Source organism: Syngnathus acus, chromosome 14, assembly GCF_901709675.1.
Source record: "Syngnathus acus chromosome 14, fSynAcu1.2, whole genome shotgun sequence".
In the NCBI taxonomy this organism is placed as follows: Eukaryota; Metazoa; Chordata; class Actinopteri; order Syngnathiformes; family Syngnathidae; genus Syngnathus; species Syngnathus acus.
The window spans coordinates 4,684,711-4,709,096 of NC_051099.1; the positions used below are offsets into that span (position 1 = coordinate 4,684,711).

General features: G+C 39.4%; 3 protein-coding genes across 10 annotated transcripts; 1 reads left to right on the forward strand and 2 right to left on the reverse strand.

Moving 5' to 3' along the window:
- Positions 1-184: 184 nt before the first annotated feature.
- Positions 185-6,579, reverse strand: dgat2 (diacylglycerol O-acyltransferase 2). The gene is made up of 8 exons (XM_037270592.1): positions 6,381-6,579; positions 5,469-5,597; positions 5,117-5,224; positions 4,546-4,616; positions 2,914-3,118; positions 2,444-2,618; positions 1,483-1,685; positions 185-1,410 (listed from the first exon to the last, which is right to left on the reverse strand). The coding sequence occupies exons 1-8, from the start codon at positions 6,418-6,420 to the stop codon at positions 1,256-1,258; spliced, it is 1,086 nt and encodes a 361-aa protein (XP_037126487.1). The 5' UTR covers positions 6,421-6,579; the 3' UTR covers positions 185-1,255.
- A 1,882-nt stretch (positions 6,580-8,461) lies between these two features.
- mogat2 (monoacylglycerol O-acyltransferase 2) lies at positions 8,462-13,410 on the reverse strand. 2 transcript variants are annotated; one of them, XM_037270601.1, is made up of 7 exons: positions 13,330-13,410; positions 13,089-13,221; positions 12,396-12,574; positions 10,088-10,292; positions 9,803-9,977; positions 9,396-9,595; positions 8,924-9,078 (listed from the first exon to the last, which is right to left on the reverse strand). In XM_037270601.1, the coding sequence occupies exons 2-7, from the start codon at positions 13,180-13,182 to the stop codon at positions 8,924-8,926; spliced, it is 1,008 nt and encodes a 335-aa protein (XP_037126496.1). In that variant the 5' UTR covers positions 13,183-13,221; positions 13,330-13,410. The 2 variants fall into 2 exon arrangements, with proteins under 2 accessions (XP_037126497.1, XP_037126496.1); XM_037270602.1 differs by lacking the exon at positions 13,330-13,410 and having other exon boundaries at positions 8,462-9,078; positions 13,089-13,323.
- Positions 13,411-14,405: 995 nt separating this feature from the next.
- map6a (microtubule-associated protein 6a) lies at positions 14,406-24,370 on the forward strand. 7 transcript variants are annotated; one of them, XM_037270566.1, is made up of 7 exons: positions 14,406-14,544; positions 14,747-15,460; positions 18,995-19,208; positions 19,391-19,605; positions 22,640-22,750; positions 22,917-22,958; positions 23,957-24,370. In XM_037270566.1, the coding sequence occupies exons 2-7, from the start codon at positions 14,757-14,759 to the stop codon at positions 24,102-24,104; spliced, it is 1,434 nt and encodes a 477-aa protein (XP_037126461.1). In that variant the 5' UTR covers positions 14,406-14,544; positions 14,747-14,756; the 3' UTR covers positions 24,105-24,370. The 7 variants fall into 7 exon arrangements, 6 of the variants coding, with proteins under 6 accessions (XP_037126461.1, XP_037126463.1, XP_037126462.1 ...); XM_037270568.1 differs by having other exon boundaries at positions 14,407-15,154; positions 15,224-15,460; XR_005100259.1 differs by lacking the exon at positions 23,957-24,370 and adding an exon at positions 23,659-23,941 and having other exon boundaries at positions 14,408-15,460; positions 22,917-23,367.
- Positions 24,371-24,386: the final 16 nt, after the last annotated feature.

A 24,386-nucleotide genomic window follows, 5' to 3' on the forward strand; every position in this document is an offset into this window, starting at 1 on the left:
CTCAACTGAGTATGTAAACCCCAATAGAAATACCGTCGTTGAAAGTCTGAAAAATGTAAGTTGTAACTCTACACCCTGAACGCTAGAGTGCGCTCTATGCGGATGAATGTGAATACTGCTGTGCTAAACTTGAAATTTTAATTATTTTCTCATCATTTGAATACAGACGACTAGAAACTGGTCAAAAGAATTCAACAAAGACACTGTTTTATTTTGAACTGGCACTTAGCTTCATATCAGAACAAGAGTGTTAAATGATGTACTGTAGGGAACTGTGACTTTTGCCTTCAGAGTACATTTTAAGACGTAGTATTATCAGAGAATGAGTCTCCATTTGTTGCTCGCATGCCCGCCCTCCAACAAAAAAAAATCCCCATATACATTCCTTCTGAAAATATACAAAACTTTAATTTAATACAGTTTGGCACACAATGTCATACATCATACAGAAAGCTCTTTGCTGTGCATTTCTTGCAGTTGTATTGCACACGAATTACACTGCACCTTTTAAATCCACAATGGCAAACCCAGAGAACATTTTAGTATTGTGATTTCCAGCATACAGTCGGTGCATCTTTATTTTATCAAATATTTAGATAGTAATAAATGTGACACATCACGCCGTACCGAAAAGTTTTTCTTTTGACAAAACCCCTGGAATAGAATTAGTGAGAACAAAGTGCATTGGAAATATTCATTCAAGAAACAAGCACTGACACAGGCTTTTTTTTCCTCTACCGTGAATACAATTAATACTTTATGGCAGTCTAAAAATTGCATGCAAATTTGCATTGCTTTTTCGACACAGGAATCCCACGGAGACGGATAGGCTTTACTTAAAAAGACGTTCGCTGCTGTACATTCATTTGTGAGGACAGGTCTTTGGTCATCGGTGGTTCACTTAATATGCATTGGTTGTGCTTTTATAAAATAATCTTGTGATTTTTGTGGGAATTATATGAATGCACATGTTTTCAAGTCCTTACCTTCCCCTTTGTGCTTACATGACAACTGAATGTTAATGTAAATATACACGCAAAAGGCACTTGTGTTAAGGGATTCCTCCTGTCCAAGCCACAGTGACATTCTCTCTAACCCATCAATCCCAGAAGAACATCTAGGCCTATTTGCTTGGGAGATGCAAAATGTGTTCATGTGTGGATATTCGAGTCCAAAGATCAGGCTTCGAGGTTGGACTGGGATCTGAACGGTGGTGTCAGAAGTGACATAGTTCTCAAACGTTACAATTTCCCCTTCATTCGACGTACAGGACGTCGCTCTCCTTCATGCCAAAACGGGTCTTGTACTGGTCAAACAGGCACTGGAGGGACTTGACATACATTGCATGATAAAGATCCACCATGTCATCAGATGGATCCTCAATTTTTGGCACGGTGATTGGCTCCCCAACTGGAAGAAAGTCAAGGCCTTTTTAGCATTTGGAACCAAAAAAAAAAAAAAAAAAGACATGTATTTACTTACCTATGGTCGTGATGGGTTTTCCATATGGCACGATACCCCAGGAGTTGCCAAAAAAGAGGCCACATCCATGGAAAAGGCATGGAGCGAAGCCTATTAACTTCTGCAACTTCTTCTGGAGAGCTCTCCAGTAAGTACCCTCCTCCAGGATCACTTGCTTGTAGGCATCGTTCTCCCCAAAGGAATACACGGGAACCAAGTCAGACCTAAAGGAACAGAGGGGGGGAAAAAAAGAATAAGCTTGGATACATTTTTGCATTATTCCTCACAGCATGAATTAGAAAAGCTATTTTTGTTGATTTGTATGTTATGAACATCTGTTTGGCCTTCTGGAGGATGCAGATGGAAGATGTTGTTATGCCTGGCAGCAAGAAAGATGCTAATAAGCATATTCAGCGGTAATCCCGTATGAAAAGTTGTGAAAGGTTTGTTTCCGTTGTCAAAACGATTTAATCCGTCTGTTGGAATCATACAAACATTTCTATGTTTAGATGATTTATACAGGAAATCAATTCCATCTTAAACCTCAGAAGAGATTTTATCATGCCCGAGGAAATTTCGCTTGATTTTACTATACAGCACTTCAATGTCCAATTGGGTTTCATCCTCAAACGCTATTAAATTTCACTTTTGTACATTATTTACCGAAATGTTACGTCGGAATGTTTGCATAACTGCATGTTTTCTAACTACCTCTAATCTTCTTTATGAAGTTAAACCGCTGATAATCCTTAGTGATATTTTGACATAATCTGGTTTGTTTGGGTTCTCCGAGGGGCCACTGCCGATAAAATGTGTACTACTGCTGACTCTACGTCCGCCACAAAAGGGCATAACATGATTTAGGCAACACTCCCTGTGATGTACTTTGAACTTGAAAGACTTTGGATTTGCTCATTCCTGAAAATGACATTTGAACTTGAAAACAGATTGGGAGAAGTTTTGCAGAGACCAAGTCGCTCACCCTTTCTGGAGTGCCATTCTCACAAAGCCTTTCCGGTTCTTCAGGATGACGGAGTTCATGCCCGGTGCACTGTGCAAAGACTCGGCCGCGCCTCCGACGACAATGATCACTGCGTTTCCCGTTCCGTTACATGTTAGCAGGTAGTCAATGGAGTTCTTGTTTACAGGACAGATACCTGAAATATTTAGGGGAGATGATTAGAACCCACGGCAACTAAATCCTGATGTGGTCTTGTAATGATAAATCCGAAACCCAATTATTTTGCACTATTACATCACAAGTTTAAAGTATCTTCATTTAAATCGCTAGCATGCTAACACTTGCACGTGCAATCCTAACCTCAAGTAACCTTAAGCGATTGACTAGATCTGGAGAACAAAAAGTCAAACGAAGTAAACAGAAGCTATTTCAGTGGTGCAAAAATCTCTGGTTTGACAGATAAGAAATGATCTGCATTATCATCATCGCACCTCCAGACATCAGGTAGTCTCGTAGGACAGGCATTCGGAAGTTCCCTGCCAGGGTTGCCAGAGAGGGCTTGATGCCGGGAAATTTCTTGGAGAAGCCTGTGGCCTCTGTGCCAAAGTTGCAGAAAGCACCGAAACAGAAGATGCCATGGGGATGGTAGCCAAAGATGTAGTTCCGGTTGGGCAGCAGGTTGTGGGTTTTAATTAGCTGGGGAACAATAAAATACCAAATAGTTAGTTTGTTGAAGAGAAAACATGCGTGGGACTCAACGCTCTCTGTGAGTTTTATTATTTTTATGCAGCCAGTCCACAATGCAAAATAAGTTGTTTTTTTTCATGACTGTGCAAAAAAAATATATCAATGGCCTCATCGATTACCTTTGCTGTATCTTTTTTTAAAGATTATTCAGAAGATAACTCCAAAATTGGACATTTCAACCTTTTAGTTGTGTATGGTGTAATTTTGATGAAAAAATTTGGCCGTCAGATGAAAATAAATAAATACATTTACGAAAACAAAACTAGAAAAATAAAGCTCAATAAAAAAAACTCAATAAAAAAAAAATATATCTAAATTTAATTTAATAGATAAAAAAGTTTATAGCTGATTCAGACCTACCCGGTGCATTAGGAATTAAAGAAGTAGGCCACCCTTATCAATGGATCATGCTATTATAAAATATTGACGCAATATTCCGTGAGAACTGCTGCTATGAATACGATAAAGCTCAATTTTGTAGTTTTTTTTTTTTTTTTTCTATACCATTTTGCAGTTTATGTTTGTCCTGATCTGCACATCAGACTTCAGAGTCTACTCAGTATGTACACAATGTGGAAGCTGCTCAAACAATAGTTGCATAACCACATTAGCAAATGAGATGACATTCAAGATCCCCTTAGTATCACAAGACTCCACCTGGTTGTCATGGGGAATCAAACGAACCCAAAACAACCCCGCTCTTTGTTTTCTGCTAATAAACCTTCCGAAAATTCCTTTCATAACAGTCAAACTCTTCCTTCTAATGTTGCTTTCAACTTTCAATCTCCTGCTCAAGGAAATAACAGTTATTGATAGATTGATAATTGATAAATAAAGCAGTTAAATATTCAGGTGCTTCTAGGTTACATTGGGGGTGTGTAGCACAATTTTAATCTGTTTCAAGATACTCCATTTTTAAGCCAGACCTCAGCAAAGATTGCTAGAGCACGTAACATCAATATATCTCAAGATGACATCACAAAATATGGTTATAGCAAGGTCCACGGGGCACAAGCATACAAAGTACAGTACAAATCAATGTGAAGGACAAAGTACAACCTCGACCGGCATCATTACAAGTCTATCCCCTTGGTTTCGTAAACATATTAGTCTCAGCACAACTCATACAGTATATCTCATTGTAGAGATAGAGTCGTTTGGTTATTAGCGTGAACTTTGAATTCCCTAGTAACAAGAAAAAAACACTCGTTTTGGCCTGAAATGTACTCAAATTAAAGCAAAAGAGAATAACGTGTCTAAAAAAATAATAATAAAAAGTGAGGTGGGTTACCATGGATACTATTTCATAAACTTCAGTGATTGAGCAAAAGGGAGGTTGTCTCAATGAGCAATAACAACCAGTTAAGATGACTTACCCTGATTGGAAAATAGTCTCGAAAGTATGTCCACACTGTCCAACTTCTCACCCATGATGATCTCCGGCCACCTGGTCAGGAAACAAATATTAAAAAATATTAAAATTATTTTTTTTATATAAACATTATATAGAGTGTTCATCATTTAGTTTAATTTAGTATTGTATGCTCATTATAATTCAATTAATTCATAGGATGTTTATTATTATTATTAATCATTGATTTTTGTTCATTAAGACATACGGTACATTGGTAGGGTGCTTTGTCTCTTAACAAATCTTTGCATTCATTCACGCATCTGAAAAAATACAACTCAAGCATTGATACCCAAACAGAGCAGCATCTTTGTACGTGGGTCGCCTAATCAATTTTTACACCTCAAAAACCACACCACTCACTGGTGATATACTAATGACGCCATTTGAGTCCCTTTTCGTTGAAATTACAACCACTTTTGGTTTACAGACCGGAACCCTGTCATCATTATTATTATGAGATCAGTAAAGTCACATCACATGTTTGTGAGGAATTAGAGAGAAAAAAAAAAAAGTGAGCAATGCTGGGAAAATACCTTGTTTTGGGGTGTTCCAGTCAACAATGAGCCAAGAGGTGTAAAGGGCAGCGATAAGCCAACAATCAGTGCAGAACATGTAGATTAGAAGCACAGTGCAGACTGCCCCTGAAAAGAAAAAAAAAAAAAATCAGAATTGTGAAAAACCAAGAGTGACAACTCCAAAGTATATAATTGGATCGTTATAAAATTAAAAATCCCCACAAGGCCCTAGTATGCACATACAGCGAGCAGCTTAGTCATATGACCTAGTTGGACCTAATAAGACTGCCTGCTAATTCTTTAGGTTTTTCTTGGCTTTCTTGCAGCTTAACTGAAATATACAATTAGCGACACACACGTACGCTCATACCTAAGGCTAAGAAGGTGATGACCCACTGCAACACGGAAATGACCTGGAGATGTTTCTCCATTTTAGATCCACATGGCCAGAACGCCAAGGGCAGGTCCTGCAGGGAGGATAGGAGGCTGGAGCCGGTGCCTAGATGGAAATTGCAAAAAAAAAAAAATTATAGAACAAAAATAACCATGGTCATGTCATAGATAAGTGTTCTAAGGAATCGGCTGCAAGTAACCTTCCATCCAATTACATTGAAAGCCCCAAAGACTGCATGCAATAAAGCAAGAACCAATATTTAGAGTCGGAGTAAGATCCAATTGGAAACCTCGACTTAATCCCATCAGTCCACGTTGAAAATAACCCAGCAGCAAGGCAGTCTACCTACAAACTAACCCACGTGACTACTTAGGGGCCACGGTTAAGCGATACATTCTGCTGGTAGTTTATCTCTAATGAACTCGGTTATCCCGATCGAAGTGGTCAGCAGGCTGAAAAGTACACAAACAAAGCATGTCCTCACCAGCATAGTGACATTTTCGGCACGTGTAAGATAAATTGAGAAAAATATGTGCCTTGCTCTCCTTTCATTTTCTCATCCCATAAAATCAACTAGATTTACTTGGGACGTGTTGTCATATTTGTACGACATTTCCAAAGTGGTGGTGCTGTAATTTTCTATTAATGATTACACATATAAGGATCTGACCCCAAAACACACACATTGCTATCCTCATTTTTCAGTCAAAAATAATATTGTACATCACAATATGGCATAAATAAAAGAAAATACATTGTATGAACAATTCTAGACACAACTGATGTTTACAATTATTTATATTTATGTTGTGTCCACTATCCAGGAATGACAACTAATTTATTTTTTTGTCCCATGCAGTTCAGGAGCTCCTGCTGCACCATGCTTACCTTTCAGCACGCCCGAGTATGCGGCAAGGATGGTCTTCATTCTTCTTACTTGTCAACACTATCGGGGAAAGAAAATCAGATGTATTTGAATCTACGTGCTATGATTCTTAAAAAAAAAAAAAAAAAAGGTCCAAGCTCACCGCTCCCCTGTCATGACTGATTTCAACTGCAACGAGCTGAGACGACCGGTCGGCATTTAATCCCAACGGGGAGGAGTCAAGCGCGCACGCGCGCGTCTGTGCGTGCGTGAGTGAATTTAACGGCGTTCACGTACACACGTGGAGGCGCAACTTCTCTGCTCTGCACTTCTTGTTCGTGGAGTCAAAGTCAAGTCATGTGTAGACACCGGAATCCTAAGAAAAATATCATTTGGGAGTCCTCTAAGTCAGCCAATATTAATAAATAATCATTAATAGTTGAATATTCCCTTGAAGAATTATAAAATTATAACCAAAATGAATCAAGTACAAATAGATCAAGCGCAAACTGGGTTAATTTAGGCATTGCTGTTGATAAAGAATTAGGATACTAATAAAAATAATAATCTAAATCTTAAAAAAAACGGCAAGAGCAAATACTAAAATCATTTCGCTGTATAAAAATAAATCCAAATGAACATAAAGAGACCACAAAGTAAACTGTCAAACAAATAGACTGCTTTGATGATTATATAACTTGACAAAGTAAAATATATAAATAACATTATTTTTCAAACTCACCCTAGTCACAAGGGACAAAATATAGCATATTGTCAAATATTTTCATTATAAAATGTCTGATTCGATTAAAATGTTTGTGCTTTTGTTTAAATAACACAAACACATTCAGATCACAGGGCTCTCTTTTAGAATCTTGCAGTATGGCCTCCCCAACAGGATTTCACCAGGCTGGATGTTAGGGGTGGGGTGAAAGCCAATGTCCATTGGCTGAATAAAATCTTTTGCCCTTTGTATCTCATGCACATGCAGTTCATCCTGAAATTTAGACCTGATGGTGCATATCTGTTGGGAGCGCACCAAAGAATTGAAACAGCTCTTACAAATCATCAGTCCTTGGCATGAGATGGCAGTTAGGCAATGCCTCCCTTGGATTCAACAATGTGTTCTTGCAATCATGAGCGCTTGAGTATACTGTAGAAATGTGTGATGTAAATCCAAGGCATTATTCTTATTATTATTATTAGTCATAGTATTGGTAATTTCATTTCAACAAAATGGACAGTGTACATTATGTGGCATCTAGTGATGACTAATAGAATGAATTAAATTCAAAGCACATGCATTTTGAAGCAGGCTGACTACGGAGCCACAGAAAGAACATATGTCGCAAGTCTACTGTAATGTTTTTAGGAGAGGTGTAAGCATAATGTCATCACAAACTAAATCTAATATTCCAGTAAATGACAAAGTAAGTGCATTGTACTTGTTAGACATGCTGTAGTTGTTGATTTTAATCATTTGCGATTCTCTATGTTTGTCCGCTTTGGGGATCCGTAGTGGAAAGATGGCGCCTAGACATGACAACTATGTTTATCTAAAAAAAAAAAAAAAAAAAGAAGAAGTAGATTGATGTGATAGAACATATTTTTTACATATTACTGAAATTGAGATTGGGTTTTTAAAATGAAAAAATCATTTACACCCTGACCCTTTTAATTTTAGCCGCGGAGTACTTTTGAAATACCCAATTTTACAATTTGTTGTTTATGACATTCTTTGATTATTTTTCTGAACACATTCCCAGTCCGAAAGTACAGAAAATATCATCTTTGAGAAAATTGTAAATGCTCAAAAGCACTTCAACCATAACAATTTTTCTACTGTCTTACCTTGTGCTTGTATTTATACATGGAGTTCTGCCCCATGTGTTTTTCTTTCATTCCATGAAAATCAAAGATAAGTGCTGTTTTGCACTTTGATCTCTTTCTTCAAAAATAAGTCTATAGTCTTGTCACTCTGACCTCACAAGCGACTCACTCAACAGCAAACACTTATCAGTTTTGTACAGTGTCATAGTCAACAGTGTCAGCACATGTTCATTTGTGGTAAGGAGTGTAAAAAAAGATTTACAATAAATTAAAGTCATTTCTCTGCTCATTTTTTATTGTCCTGCAAAGTTTCAGCAACACTTTTCTTAGTCAATCACACGTCGGCCAGACTGTGTCGAAAGAATCAGGCCATCGTCCATTTAATTTGGAAATATCCAGCTCAAGCCAACATCTCATAAAAGAGCATTTGCCAAAGTTCACAGACAGTCTTATCGTCCGTCCAACATCAGACTTGCTGGTTTATTAAATAATAACTAGGACACATTTACTTTGTTGAATGTTGCCTAACTAGTCTAGTCATTGGTGGCTTTTGATAAGATTGCACAGTTGAAAATTATTGATCGTGCAGTTTTGAATTTTTATATTTGGAGATGTTAATCAATTTTGAACAATTTAAAAAAAAAGTTTGTAAAATTATTAACACGATAGCCAATAGCCGATCCGAAAAAACCTTCTCAACCTTGAGAAATAAATATCAACGCATCTTTCATCCCGTTCAGACAAAATTCAGGTGTGTGTCTTTGTCCACGCCATAGTTGGTTTTGTGCTGCTCAAAAAGCTGGCTGAGCTCGTCCATGTACAACTGATGAAGGGCATCGATCTCCTCGATTGTCGGTTTCTCGTTCCATTCCACCCTGATGGGCCGTCCGACTGCACACATGTGACAAGTTGCCAAGTTAGAAGATGTACTTTGAACCTGCACCTCCAAAAGATTTAGCTCTTTTTTTTTTTTTTGACCTAAGAAGTCACCAGTCCATTTTTTGAGCTTCTACTGTTCATCCTCATCACCTCGCCTGGAAGCCAACATCAGGTTAGGAAATACATGATATTGCAGTTCAGGATACTGCCAGCCAAGTTAGCTGGGCCAACATCCAGTGAACCTTGCGTCATATACTGTTGGTGCAGTTGGCATTCATGCCCACAGTAAATAGGTCAAAGCGGTCAAAGTCGAGCTTTTGTCCACTCACCGATGGTATGGATGGGTTTCCGATATGGCATGAGACCAAAGGAGTATTGGAAAATCCCACGGGCGTGGAAGAGCGGCAAGGAGATACCCATGATGCTTTGCAGCTGTTCCTGTATACTTCGAAGCCAGGTTCCTCTCGAGTTCCCCACTTGATCAAACACCTCATTCTCACCAAAAGAGAAGACTGGAACCAGGTGAGCTCTGAAAAACCAAGACGGGTTCACAAGAGGCTGATATTCTTCATCAATGTTAAATCACACGAAAAGCTTTCCGAGGAAATTCCATGACTTGAATAAGCCTCTGTTTAATAAGTTTACACTCTCGCCGCAAAAGACGTGGAATGAATAGACTGACGCAATCTTGTCAGTAAGCCGCAGAAGCTTGGAAAATCAGGAACTCTGCTCTTACCCGTGTTCCATTGCAATTTTAATGAAACCTTTCTTCTTGGCCAAGAGTACGTTGTACGTCCCCGGGTGGGCATCGAGGGCCTCCGGGGCTCCGCCGACAGCGATGACAACAGCGTTTCCACCGCCCCTCTGTCGTAGCGGATAGATGGCGCTTTCTTTATCAGATGGAATCAGACCTGCAGCATTGCGTCACAGATAAATGCATGATATTAATTGAATGTAGCAGAACGTCTCATGGCCCAAAGGTTGTACAAGCCAGCATTAACGGAATATATACTCGATTGACCTGCACACATGGCGTAGTCTCTGAAGAACGGGGCTCGGAACCAAAGGGGCAGCATGAGCAGGTAGGTGGTAAGGCCTGGAAATGCTTGTTTGAAGCCTGTGGCATAGGTGCAGAAATTGGTAAAGGCTCCTGCCACCAGGACGCCGTGAGGGTGGAAGCCCAGGATGTAGTTGTGTCGAGGGTCCAGGTCAGCTGTCTTCACCAACTGGGGGAGGGGGATAAAAATTCATGTTAGTTTTGTGGAAATTTATACAATGGAGCTTATGCAGTGGTCACCAGGCGGAGTTGAGCTTTGCTATATTATTTCCATCAAAACAGTATTTTCTCTAATGATCAACAAAGACCGGAGATAAGATATCTAATGTGAGGAGTGTTTACATGTTTCAAAAAAAACAAAACAGCGCAGGAGATAGAGATGGCACTGAAGGTCACTATCAGCACTGAACATCTGCCCTCTTGTGTAGTTTGTTTTGAAGTACCTTTGTGCAAAAACAATCAGGTCTACTCACTAAGTACAATAATTCAAGGTTAGGGTCACATATGATTGAGAGCCAAGATAAAATCTCAAATCTTTATTTATTTATTTATTTCCTGTTACTTTCTATAATCCCCATCCAATTCAAATTTCTATGATGGTGCCGCAATTATTATTTATTTTTATTTTTTTTGAGAGAGATTTCAGAGTTGATGTGTTGGTTTAGGTCCACATTGTTTGCGTTACATGACATGAGCAGATGGCCCCAAGCTTGGTTAATCATTGGTTTGAGCTCCACTTACAGATCCTGGTGTTGTTTGTAAACAAAACAAAAAAAGTCATTTAGACTTTTCAAACTTGTCGACCCCATAAAATCTTTGAAGGAACTTGTGCTGGGTATTTTATTTCACTTCTATCCAGATTCTAAGCCAGATTTACATATGTCCCACTAAGCGGAACTTTCTCCTTACTTATTGGAGGAAATGAAAGTGCAGTTAAGAAGACATTTTCTTCATTGCCCACAGAAAAAAAAGCTCTCAAAACAATATCTCCTTTTTAATCTCAAAAGAAGTCTTTAGTGATCACACATCAGCAGTTTGAGTCACACCTGATCACTGTTTCATTAGAAACAGTGGTTAAACCATACCAGTGAAATGAATTGAATCCTTCTCTTTTCTAGAGTCAGATGACACTGGAAATAACAAGGATAGTTGAACGTGGGAGGGAGGGTGGGCGGTTTAAAGGCCGGAAAAATTGGAGATCATTTACAAAACGTGTCCTCAAACTCTCCATCAACTGTACTTCCGAGAGCCCAATTTAAACCAAAACATTGGTGCAGCATCAAGTATTTTTTCCCAAAGTGTCAACTACAAGAAATATAGTATATGCACTATTAGTGTTTGGCCACAAGAGGGACACATCAGGTTAAAGGAGGACGCAAGAGTGGACACCTACACACACCTACACACACCTATACACACCTATACACACCTACACACCTACACACATACACACATACACGCGTCCCCTGCTTGTTTTGGGTCAAGACCAGGTTAGCATTACGAATGTCATATCTTGTCAGGCAATATTTTCATGACTAATAAAGGCAAATAAAACAATAACTGATAACCTATAATATTCCATATGACCCAATTGACTGGTGCAAAAAGGTGAAGGTGTTTGACAATATGCTTCTGCACTAAAAATAAATGTTAAAAAAGATGATGGGACATTTAAATACACTAATTGAAATCTGCACTTCATGCAGAGGCTTAGGTGAGGAGTGAGAGACAGATCGATAGCAGACTTCCGCTTGATAGCGAAATTGGAGCTTGGCGACAGTTGGCAGGGAGGAAAAGAGCAAGGATAACATTATGCAAGATTGACAATGGTGTAATTGCACATATCTTCACTTTAAACTACTAAAATCTGGACTTTGTGCCATCTGACATGATACAAGTTAATTTCTTAGTTGGTTTGTTGGTTGGGTTAATATAATCAAAACTAGTCTGACATATTAATGCAAAATGTTATCATTGTTTTTTGTTTTTTTTATCCGGGCCTTGGAGCGAGACCAGTCATGCATAACGGTCTAACTGATCATTAATGGTAATTTGTTGGCTTTATTTGGCATTTGAAATGAACACACTCCTCCCTAAAACCTTTCAATTGTGCCTGTTGCCAAGCACATGCATAATTATTTGCCTTGGGACTATCTGGACCTTTGATAATTTCTAAACCTTTTCATGCATAAGAAAAAAATAGACCCACTAGCTGATTTACAAAGTGAAATGGATAACATGCTTGCTGTGCATATTTTCTTGGAAGTCTCACCTTGACGGGGAAGTAATCCCGCATGTAGTCCCACACTTTCATTTCACACAAGTAAGGCACCCTCCGACCTCCGCGTGCAGGAGTGTCAAAGTCAAAGAACCACCACACAGAATAGAGCACGCTGATCAACCAGAAACGGGTGAACAGCAGGTAGAAGAACAGGAAGATGCACGTGGGAGCTGAGGAGAAATTATTATACATTACTGTATGCAGCCGGCGGATTTACATCATGCTTTTAGATTTTTATATATATTTATTTAGATTCTGCTTTTAGTCAGTTAAACCAAGTTTTGCAGGGGTCGTATGGGACCAAAGAGATGGAAAGTCTGAGAATTTCATACAAATGTCTACAATTGCATTTAATTGTGTTAGTTATCCTCCTTCCCAAAAAAAAAAAAAATGAATTCAGGATTGCTGAGCCAGGTATATGCTTGTAACTGATGGTTGCTTTACTCCATTTCTGTTTGGCTCCCTCTCCTGGACACAAAGTTGACTGACTTTGATGGAAAAGAGTTTCAAGTGGAAGCAACTGGCACTCATACAACCACAGTTGCACAACACATTTGATGAAAATTTCCAACTGAAACAGTGTTGACAACAAAAATGAACAGTAGAAGACATTCAAAGCGTCTAAATGATCAATCCCTGGTGTCTTTCATGCACAGAGCTTCACATTTGATTCAACCCACTTACCTAAGGCAAGGAAGGAGAAGACCCATTGCAACACGGCGGCAGTCTGCAGTCTCCTGCGGACGGGCACGGCGACGGGGGCAAAATCAATCTTCATATTGCTCGGAGAAAAGACAGGCGACTTGCAGAATCACAACTGGTGGGAAGGAAAAAGAGCCAATGAAGTCCAAAGTCTGTACTTGCTTTCATCATCTCCTGATCTTATCTCACACACTCAAACTAGGATTTGAGAAATCAGCCTTACCATATCTTACCACATCTAAACTTTGACCCTGCAAACCATTTTGTCCGTGGCAAAGGGCAGGCTTTGGAAAAATGTAAAATCAGCCCCACCTGCCTGAGAGAAGAGAAAAGTGCATCACAAATATAGCAGAGATTATGACAATATGTGCTGTGTAAAAGCTTTAGAATATTTTCAGACAGCAAAAATAATGTGGAAAAACTGGAGGAATATTCAAAACATTATTGTGATTCTGTATTTGCTAACAGTTTGCCATGCATATAATCCAAGTTACATCTTTTTCATTAGAAAAATCTGATGAACATCAAATAAAAAGTATGTTTCTTGTGTTTCGGCTAGTTTGCAAGGTGTGTTCTCTCCACCCACAGTCCATCTAAGGTGAGGTCAAAGGTGGGCGGTGTCACTGAGCTGCAACACCTGTCTCTGATCACCACTATTCAGGTTCAGATCCAAATGAAGGTAGGTGCTTTTTATTTTGCTCTTTGCCATTCTTGTGGGCTAAGTATATAAATGAAGATACATTATTTAGAGTAAATATCAAAGCGGTTATACATTGCACGGGTTTCAGAATCATAATTAATCTGGGAATGGAGAGAAATGTGTTCATATTGTTTTCTGTAATATGTAAATATGGACACAAGACAACTTACAAGTATTATCGCCAACCTGTTTTTCTAACTTCTGGTCTAAAGATTTGAAATTTAAACATTCAAAATTACTGTCTATATATTAAATAAGAATATTATTTCTACATTACGCACTTCACAAACATTGATAACCCATTGCTCATCAGTTTGAAGGGTACCTTGTAACGACGTCTTGCGTTAATCAAGTTTCCAGATTCATCCATGACAAACCGGAAACAGTTGTTTGATTCAAACTAAAAGTATGTTTTTCCTCTTCAAATCGGAAGCGCTGTTTTATACTCGGTTGAATTCTAATACGTAATAGGCTTAATGTCGGATAATAATAGGCTGGAATGTCGTAAGCTTGCTGTTTCCCTCCCACCAGCGTTTTCAAGTATTAACATTTTCAGGTGGCGAACCCAGACGTTACCTTAAAATGTATAACTTGATGTTTTTAGCCTGCTTTAGGTGTCCGGATGCTGCGAGGGTGAGGGCGGGGCCGTTTTCCCCTGCGTGATGTAGCACAGAGGATACGCATACGGACGCAGACGACATCTGAGACGAAAACTCTTATTACGGTTGGATTTTGAAGATGAAATGATCAGCAATGCTTGGCAATACACTTCGGAAGTGCAATGGATTTGCGTTCATTTTAATCTAACCTAAAAACAAAACAAAAAAACATTGGACTCAGCCGTGCAATCTGCAAACACGGACTCGCCTCCCTCGTAAACAGCATAGTGGAAAATATTCGTTCCGTTTTGATTCCATCTCGAATCCACTGTTTTCTCAAGGAACCTCAGCATGGCGTGGCCCTGCATCAGCAGGGCGTGCTGCATGGCCCGCTTCTGGAACCAGATGGACAAGGCTGACATTGCGGTGCCTTTGGTATTCACCAAGTATACGGACGCCTCGGAGATGCAGCACGTCCAGCTGCAGCCTCCATTACGGGCCGGGGTCGCCATAGAAACGCAGCCGCCTCGCACCCAGCGCCGCACCGCCGCTCCGGGTCCACGCGCGCCAAGGAGGTGCGTCTCTGAGGAGCGAGTGTGCAGCTCTGTCATGAGGGAGGACTTTAAACACTGGAGAGTGCGACCCGAACCCAGCTGTAAACCCAAGAACGAGTACCACGGTCCAGAAATACCCTTCAACAGCGAGACTCAGTACCAGAAAGACTACAAGGCTTGGCCCATTCCGAAAAGGTACGACCACCCGTGGATACCTAAACCACCCGCCGCTATCTCCGCCGGTGACGACCGACCATTGCACAGGTCCAGACACGGAAAACATCACCTGGCGGATGGTGAAAACGGCGTGGAGAAAAGCACCATCGCTGACAGAATGCAAGAGAAAGACCTCATCCAAGGCCACGAGAGGAAAAAGAGACCGAGCAAAAAGGCAGAAGGTGAGAAGAAAGTAGTCCTCAAGGTGGAAGGAGAAGGACGGGCTGCTGTGGATGCCGTCAACAGGCAAATTAAACAGGAGATTGCAGCCGGCAGTTCTTACAAGTGAGTAGTACCCCTTTTCCGGGACGTATCTGATTTAAGTCAAGGGTCACAGAGTCCGTAACTACCGTAATTTTCGGACTATAAGTCGCACCGGAGTATAAGTCGCACCAGCCATAAAATGCCCAAAAAAGTGAAAAAAAACCATACATATGTATATAAGTCGCTCCTGAGTATAAGTCGCCCCCCCACCCAAACTATGAAAAAAACCCGCGACTTATAGTCCGGAAATTACGGTAAGTATGATTGCCAAAACATGGTAGGAACTTAATGCAGTTTTTGTAGTAGATCTCCCGGTACTTCATGAATTATCCAGTTCTTACACTACTTGAATGAATCGTTGTGCTAAATGTATTACACCCCAAATTATTCATCATGTTAGCTGCAGAAATTATTGTCACCAGTGAAATTAAAACAATACCTCTGGTTTATTGTATAAGTACTCCATGTTTTAACTTGGTAGCCTTACTTAGCAAGAAACACAGCTGATGATGTGCCATGTGAGATCAGTGTAACTTGTCATGAAGCTGCTTGAAGACCCGCTACCATGTGTGTGCGTGTATTGTGGAGCAGGGTGCAGCCCAAGGGCATCATCCGCCCCCTCCCACATGGCACGACAGAAGCCCACCCAACCCTCTGCCAGTGAAGCCTCCAAGCGGGTCAGCTGTGGGTTAATATTACGGATGGTGGGCACAAATCACCCAGCATGTGCCGAAATAGCATTAGTGCTAATTTAGGATTTGCTTGAAGTGCAATTGTACTCTGTAGTCATGCATTCTTTCACCTTGAAACATTAACGACGACTCTCCACTGTGCTATATAGTCCCAGAACGCCGATATTTATGAGCTGTCTCAAGAAGAGGGGGGGGGGGGGGGGGGGGGGGGAGAACATATAAATAAGAATAAACACAATTTGCACAGCACTGCCCCATTCATCACTGGAACACTGTCATCCATCCATCCTATTGGACTATTGTTTGCACTTTGTGTGTATATATATATATATATATATCTGTATATTCACTCATTTATTATTTATTAAATTTAAGAGAACAGACTGAGGGGAATTCATGAAACAGGCTAAATTTATTTAGGGAGACAAGGCACGGAACGGAGACAGGAAGCAATAGTACCTTTGTAAAAGTCAAAACAAAAGGCACTTAAGGATAAGAACGCTGAACAATGCTGAGTCACAGACTGATCAATCCAATCTTATTTTCTGCCGCTTTGGTCAAGTCGTATTTAAAATACTTTCAAATGCCTTTTTATGCTTGATAAAAGGCATGAGTGAGAGATATCAGCTGCCTGAACCTTTGTTCATGTTCTCTTTCTTTTTTTTCTTTTTTTTTAAACAGACAAAGCCTATATTGTCACTGTAAGATCTGCTGTGACCAAAAGAGGACAAAGTGAACGAAAATTTGCTTATGGAAAGTGATTTTTTATCTGAGACAATGACGCAGAAGCTGCAGGTTCATTGAGTTCAGGTTATTCTCTAGAACCAAATCCTTTCAAAGGAGACTTTTCTTTCCTTAAAATCTTTCTGTCTGCTGTTTGTTAGCAAAATGTAGCCCACAGCAGCAAAGTGACAGAATATTGTTGGATTTTGAAAATGATCCTCTTAGAGAGCCTGCATTTCTACTGACAAGCTAAGTCCCCCAAAAAACAAAACCATCTTTTTCAGCTAGCTAGAAAAACTATAAAACTGCTTTGATTGTCATGCACTGTTGTCATTAATCTGAGTTCACATAATATTGTCAAATGTAATCCTGAAAATCTCCACTGATACTCATTTGTTCCATCAGTTCCTAGTCGGACCGTACTAAAGCTGTTTTATGTAACACTTTTAATCTCATATTAGTGTGTGTGTGATTACAGTTAATTCGCATTATATATAGCTTGTGCCGTCTCTTCTAAAAATGAAAATAAAAAATAAAAATAATACCAAATTAAATAATAATAATAAATAAAAATAATAACTAAAATAATAATAATAAATAAGAAAATAAATAAAAATGCTCCCCTGCATCGTAGCGTATATTAGCAAAAAAGAGGCTGCTATCCGACAGGCCATCTGAGAGCTTATTGACTTCAAGTCAGTCTTTATGGCCGCTGATCTGACAATAAAAAGAAGCCACAGCCGTCCCTCTGGGTTCATTGATTCCCTCGAATACTCGCTCGGCACTCGTGAAGCGTCGGCAATATCAGAAAATATTTAACATGAGGCTAAAATAAATTTGGTGGGATTTTAATTGGATGATTTGAATCTAAGAATGCTACGAAGTATTATTTTGCTTGTACATGTGAAAATGTTTATTCAGCAATAACATAACTAGAAAGCATAGCAGTCCATATTGTGGGCAGAATTGCATGCTGAGCGTCCTGGCGTGTTTCCACTGCTGTCAGCACCAGTGATTGGTTGCAGTGAAGAGGCCTTTCTCCGCACATAAACTGCACCACAGCGGGTCAACCCGGTCAGCAGCTTTAGTCTCAAAAGCAGAAAATATCACTTTGACAGGAATAGCTTGTGTCGCAGTGATGCATATAAAAAAAAAAACACGCATCTTTCAAACAATCTTATAATTTTTATATGGATATAAATGTGTGCACCCCCACCTGTCATTTTCTCTTTCAACTATGTGAAAATATTAGAAATATCTTCTAAACCGAGCTGATAAATATTTTCATTTAGCCATCCTTACGTTTGTGAGTTAGCAGCCTACTTCCAGGTTCACGGAAAATATCTTGTGTTATGATTCCGGTGGGTGGAAAGTCTGTTCCACTGATGCCATATTGAGTGAGAAAATCATTTTATACAGCAAACCCATTGAAGGAATTTTTTTCTGTTTTAGTGCATCTTGCCAATAACCATTAGACCATTTATGTTTATTCTATACACTGCTCCACCCCTCCCTCCCTTTTCTGCAGTACTTCATGGACACATAAATTATTGTTACACTGACCATGAATGGCGTCTTCTTTACACTTGTACAATCGACACTCTGTGGTGTCATGTAAGTGTTTTCTACCCTTGTCCTGGGACGTCATTGTGTAATCCGTCTTTGCGCTATGGCCTCTTGCTCCATCCTGGCCCTGAAAGCGAGCCTAAGTCCCATTATGTAATCACTCTCTCTGTGTGTGATTTCCATCCCTCTAGTGCACTGGTAGTCGTTCTCTTTTCAAAAGGCAAAGTCTCAGCCTTTGTGCTAGGAAGAATTTAACTTTTTACATAATGACATTTTAGCCCTCTGGCTTGTTTAATAAATGTTAAAACCTTGAACACATTTTGTGAAAAGGGATTCATTGAAATGTAAATGTGTGCAAAGCAACCAACTGGAAGATGAAGTGATCACCTTGTATTTTAGTTTAATCATTCAAATGTTGGTTCTGCTTTAGTTGCTATGCTACGTGGGCAGCTTTTGTTCGATTCATTTGAATAAGACATGCAAGCGACTGACAAGACTTGCAATCGGATTCTTATAAACAATGACGAGACCCAAAATGTATTTAGTAATTTTGCTCTGCCTTCCCTTCCTGCAGAACCGAATTTAAGGCTTACAGAGATGTGAAGCCTACACGGATGATCCGGGCCAAGTCCCAGTACCTACCTCCGGACGAGAAGACTCGGCTGGAAACCAGCTATAGTGCGACATTCAAAGGACAAGCTCCACTTCAGCCTACTGACAATAAGGCCCAGGAGAGGAGGAGGATACGCAGTTTGTACAGCGAGCCATACATTGACCCCATTAAACAGGTGAGCAGGGGCAAAAGGGGTGTTTGCGCCGTTGTGGGAATGAACACCGATGACTTGATTTCAGTAAAGGTGCGTGGTCCACGTGGCGGAAGAATGGTGGGGGCATGTAATAGAAAAAAGTCAACTTACTTTTTCACAGTCTTTAAAAATTTTCCTTCATGTCTGCTGTCCAACATTCTCAGGTGGACAGGTCTACTGTCCCTCGCACTAAAGCCAGAAAGCCCCGGGCCGTAGCATCGGGCCAGGGCAATCCGGTGAAGAAAGCCAAAGATAAGCAGAGCACGGCACTGAGGGGCTCCAGGAAGATGACCTCGGAGAACCAGCCCATGAGCCGGCCAGCGTTGGGGGACAAGGAGAAAAGTAAAGAGATGAACAACAAACTGGCTGAAGCGAAAGAGTAAAAACCATTTAGCACCTTTCACATCTTTTGTTTTTTTGGGGGAAAGTAAAGACAGAGGCTGCAAAATAGTGTTTTTCTTTTTTGTTGCCATCCTCTTTTTTTTTTTTTTTTTTTTGCTTCTGCTTTGCTCCCATTCACTTCTTTCTATTCAATGAGAATAAGATGTCATCAGTCCATTGTCTAATTTTGATCGACGCAAGCGGGCATGAGTGTATTTTTTTTTTTCCTTCCGCTGCTACTCAATGCCACCCCCACTTTGCTCGCCCCCGTCTCCCGGGTTACCATGGCGACGGGCTGCCAACGCTTGCATGAGCCAGACCGCAAGCGCTTCTGCTGGTTTGGCTTGATTGACTAAGCGGATCGTTCTGCTGAGTTTATCAAAGATTATCAACGATTGGAAGCGCTGAAAATAAATCATGACCAAACCTGAGCATCTTTGATAAATGTTATGCCTGGTAATGATCTCTGATCCGCATCATGTTTCGGTTTCATCTTTGCTGCTGTTTATGTGTTCATGCTTTCGGTCTGACTATGCATGATCGTAATTCTTTGTGACCGATTTCTCTTGAATGAGAAATTTACACTTGTTTGTATCCCTTGGAGCATTACCTCATTCATACTCACGTGGCTATTTTAGTTTAGCTTGGTTCAATTAAATTCAAAACCAAATTTGCTGCCAGAAGACAATCTGGATCATCTTATATGATTATGCATCAAATATTATGCATATGTATATCACATTAATATTATGTCTCAAGGTCTCCATGGCATTCTCCTCATAGTTTACACAGTTTAGTGCAGCTAGAAAATACTGAGTTGAGTGTCTGGGAGTCACATTATTATTATTATTATTATTATTATTATACACACAGGCCATGATGAGCTTGACCAATGTGATTATAAATTAATATTAATTCTATTAATTTTATTTGGTATGGTTAGCTTTTCTAATATTTCTGGCGTTATTTTCAATTTATCATCTTCCACACTGTCTTGTTAGAATTAGATGGGTATGCAAGTGTGTTGATTTTAAAGCTTATTTATTGTTGTTCGGGAAGTTAAATATGGTGGTTACTGAGTACATTACGTGAATAAGAGGTATGTAGTGAAGCATACCAAATTCCTAAATGTAAAGACTTGACTTTTTTTTTTAAATTTGTGGTTTTAAAGAGTTTTCTTCATGTCATGTGTTGGATATAGAAGGCGACCTACTGTAAGTAAGCTGGTTTGTAATGATGTAATTGTAATCGCTATTGTATGCACTTAACCTATGTTAGCTATTGTAGAGACATCTTTCACAATACACATGCTTTAAAACATCCAGCTACGTATACAGTGGAACCGCTAATGGAGGCCATTATACTTATCATTTCCAAAAGCAAAGAATTAAAATAAATGACATTAACATTCATACATTAACTTCATTTAATGTTGGGATGGAAATGCATGTGTGGAAATGGGAGGCATATTGTTATTAATATTACCGTATTTTCCGCACTATAAGGTGCACCGGATTATAAGGCGCACCTTCAATGAATGGCCAATTTTAAAACTTTGCCCATATATAAGGCGCACCGGATTATAAGGCGCACCTTCAAAGAATGGCCCATTTTAAAACTTTGTCCATATATAAGATATATACATTTGGCCCGCGGGCCGGACTTTGGACACGCCTGCTGTAGTGGCTCAATATTGGTCCATATATAAGGCGCACCTGATTATGAGGCGCGGCTTTTGAGAAAATTGGAGGTTTTTAGGTGCGCCTTATAGTGCAGAAAATACGGTAATATTATTATTAATATTATTAACTGTCAACGTACTGCGCAGTCATCAGCTTTAGTTTAGTTACCTGTTTTATGGTTGTCATCACATTATTTTGACTATCTCCAATTTTTACTGAAGTCTATTTATCTTTCCTGGCTTTCAACTTTAGCGCTTCCACAGTATACACAGCCATATATAGTATCACATTTATACTGTATATGTGACTATTTGATTCTTTACCATTTGAGATTATAATGCACCACCAAGGGTCGATTTTATTTTTGTTGCCCCCTTTAGACACACACACATAGTTAATATCCTTCACTTTATTCGCTGTGCAATCATTACCGCCAACATTTGTCAAAGCTGATCGCATGACCCACGGGAGCTGAAGACCAGACTCATTTGCATTTTGCAGCCTTTGGTTTAGGGGTGTCACTTGGTCATATAACACGGGGAAAGGGGGCACGTCGTCATTAAACAGTGCTTGGCACGTCACACACCCGGTGCTATCGTTGTGCTCTTTACGTAAATAAGGATAGAAAGTATGGTAAAGGAAGTTATGTCTTGAAGAAAAAAAAAACTGTGACGTATTTGTGTTTCTGCTTGCTCATATATATAAAGAAACATTATAAATAAATAATCACCCAAAAAAAGAAAGAAATAAAAGGTGTCCTCTGGCTTTGTTTTTGTTTATAGTAAAGCATTAGCGGTTGCAGGTATCTGTTTGTATTTCTCCAGTCTTTGTCAAAGAAAATAGGAAAATCCACATGGAAGAGAATTTTCCTTTCTTTCTATGCTTATTCAAGATTGCGCAACATTCCGGCATGACTTCTGGCATTCTTTCTTGATGCATGTTGCAATTGTGAGAAAAATATATTGTTTTTGCATCGCTAATACTGATGCATTTCAATACATTTGTGGAAAACTTAATTTATTGAATTGGAAATTCGGCATGATATATCACTACAGGCAGAGTGAAATCATTTTTGATTTTATATGTTATAATTTTGATAATTAATTAAAAAACAAATTGACCATCACAAGAAATTTGAATATTACTTGACAAACAAAATAGAATTGTTCAAATGATTGTGTTTATACTTTTATTTACATTTTACACACATCATTGAATTTGCGGTGTGTACAAAACAAATCTATATATTGTTTCTCACACTGCTGTCATGAGTAATGGGGAGGGAGATGTCAAATTTGGATGATGCTGATGTTCCTTTTGCTAATGAGTGACGTTTTTATTCATTCGAAGGGTTGTGCTAAAACAACACCACTACGTACAACTCTGCCAGCCAATCCGAGATATTGGCTGGGTACAGACCCTAAAGCAACACCTGTGGGGCTGTGCGCTCCCCAATCCCAGGTAAACCACAAAAGAATCACTTAGAAGATGCCGGCCAGCCACTCATTCTCATTCATGGACTTGTGATTTTTTTTTTTTTTTTATTATTATTCCACATTAGTTTTATTGAAAACTTTAGATCCGAGTTAGTTCTCTCTTTCTCTTCCATGAATGGACACCGGAGTAGTGGTGTTGGATTCAGGGGGTTGCCTGTTGTCACCTCCTGCATGTAAGCTTCCTTACATGGAACCCTTCAGCTTGCATGAAACTGGATGGAATGTACTGTAGCCATGTTTTTTATGTTGTTTGCTATAATTGCATGCGAATTGTTTAATAAGGGGAGTTGGTCGTGAAATAAATGTCAGTTTTGACCTAGTTTCTCATACTCATGTAATGACATCACTACAGTGGATATGGAAAGTGAACACACCCCTGTTAAGATGCAGCGAGATTTAAAGTTCTGTGTTTCTATTTATAATCCATAGTTTTATTGAATAATCAAGCTAATAGCCGTCTTTACGATACTTTTTGTATCCACTGTATATACCACATATGCACAGTACCGTATTGTCCGGACTATAAGGCGCACCTAAAAACCAAAAATTTTCTCCAAAGCCGACAGTGCGCCTTATAGTCCGGTTCGCCTTAAATATGGACCAAATTCCTAAATTTAAACTGGCCCGAAGCATTGTGTCATGAAATCAATCATAAGTGGCCCACTGAAGACTATGAATCATGAATCAAAAAGACTATGGATCATTATTTTGTGATTATAAAGTAATTTGTTCCATCTGAAGTTGAAATAAAAAAGATAAAATGGAGAATGATTTGATTTGGATTAAAAATCTGACATGATGCATTAATGGTGTGCCTTATAGTCCGGTGCACCTTATATAGGACAAAGTTTTAAAATGGGCCATTCATTGAAGGTGCACCTTATAGTCCGGAAAATACGGTAGTTGATTGTTAAGTTACACTTGTCACGGAGTCGGAATATGTTCCCAAGCATGCCTTCACTGTTTTTCTATCGGACCTGCAATCGAAAACGTTATCGAGAATATTTGTGGAGTGTTAGCCGGTAAGTACAAAATAGGTGTGGAAATAGGCAGTAGGTTCAATCTCATTTAGATGTGATTTAAAAAAAAATATTCAGGCAATATTTAAACGTCTTTTTGTTTTCTTTCCCCTTTCTTGACACCTTAACCACATGCTGCTGCTGCTTCTTAGAGATGCTCAGGACGAGTTTGTCCGACCCGGTCATCATCATTCCCAGGGTGCTTCTGGAGGAGAATCAGGACCACTACTGGAAAGACCCGAACAGCGACGCAGCAGCGGAGTTGTGCGATTTGCCCTCGATTTGAACCAGACTGAGTAGTACTGTGACAATCACACACAAATACACAAACACACACACACGTGCATGTCTGAAATAGTTTTTTGGTCCTTAAACAACTCTTTGGCCTGCGATATTAACGAAAAGGTGCTATCTAGTTGTTTTTTCTTGTTTTATGCATATTGTATTTTGAAGCTGTATTGATAATAATACAAGAAAAACACACCATGAAGTGCTAATATCACATCTAAAGAAACCTGTATACAGTTATAGTGTAAATAAAAGATCAACACTTGCAGATTGAAGTATTGCTTTGTAATGTGT

Excerpts from the sequence above, each read along its gene's own strand:
- mogat2 (XM_037270602.1), bottom strand. The coding sequence starts at position 13,182 with ATGAAGATTGATTTTGCCCCCGTCGCCGTGCCCGTCCGCAGGAGACTG. Across the intron at positions 10,293-12,395 it reads GGGATTACTTCCCCGTCAAG|TTGGTGAAGACAGCTGACCT; the intron begins GTGAGACTTCCA and ends CCCCTCCCCCAG. Across the intron at positions 9,079-9,395 it reads GAAACCCATCCATACCATCG|TCGGACGGCCCATCAGGGTG; the intron begins GTGAGTGGACAA and ends ACATGTGTGCAG.
- map6a (XM_037270566.1), top strand. The coding sequence starts at position 14,757 with ATGGCGTGGCCCTGCATCAGCAGGGCGTGCTGCATGGCCCGCTTCTGG. Across the intron at positions 19,606-22,639 it reads AAACTGGCTGAAGCGAAAGA|GGTTGTGCTAAAACAACACC; the intron begins GTAAAAACCATT and ends ATTCATTCGAAG. Across the intron at positions 22,959-23,956 it reads CCTGTTGTCACCTCCTGCAT|AGATGCTCAGGACGAGTTTG; the intron begins GTAAGCTTCCTT and ends GCTGCTTCTTAG.
- dgat2 (XM_037270592.1), bottom strand. The coding sequence starts at position 6,420 with ATGAAGACCATCCTTGCCGCATACTCGGGCGTGCTGAAAG. Across the intron at positions 4,617-5,116 it reads CTGGAACACCCCAAAACAAG|GTGGCCGGAGATCATCATGG; the intron begins GTATTTTCCCAG and ends TTTCCTGACCAG. Across the intron at positions 1,411-1,482 it reads AAAACCCATCACGACCATAG|TTGGGGAGCCAATCACCGTG; the intron begins GTAAGTAAATAC and ends ACTTTCTTCCAG.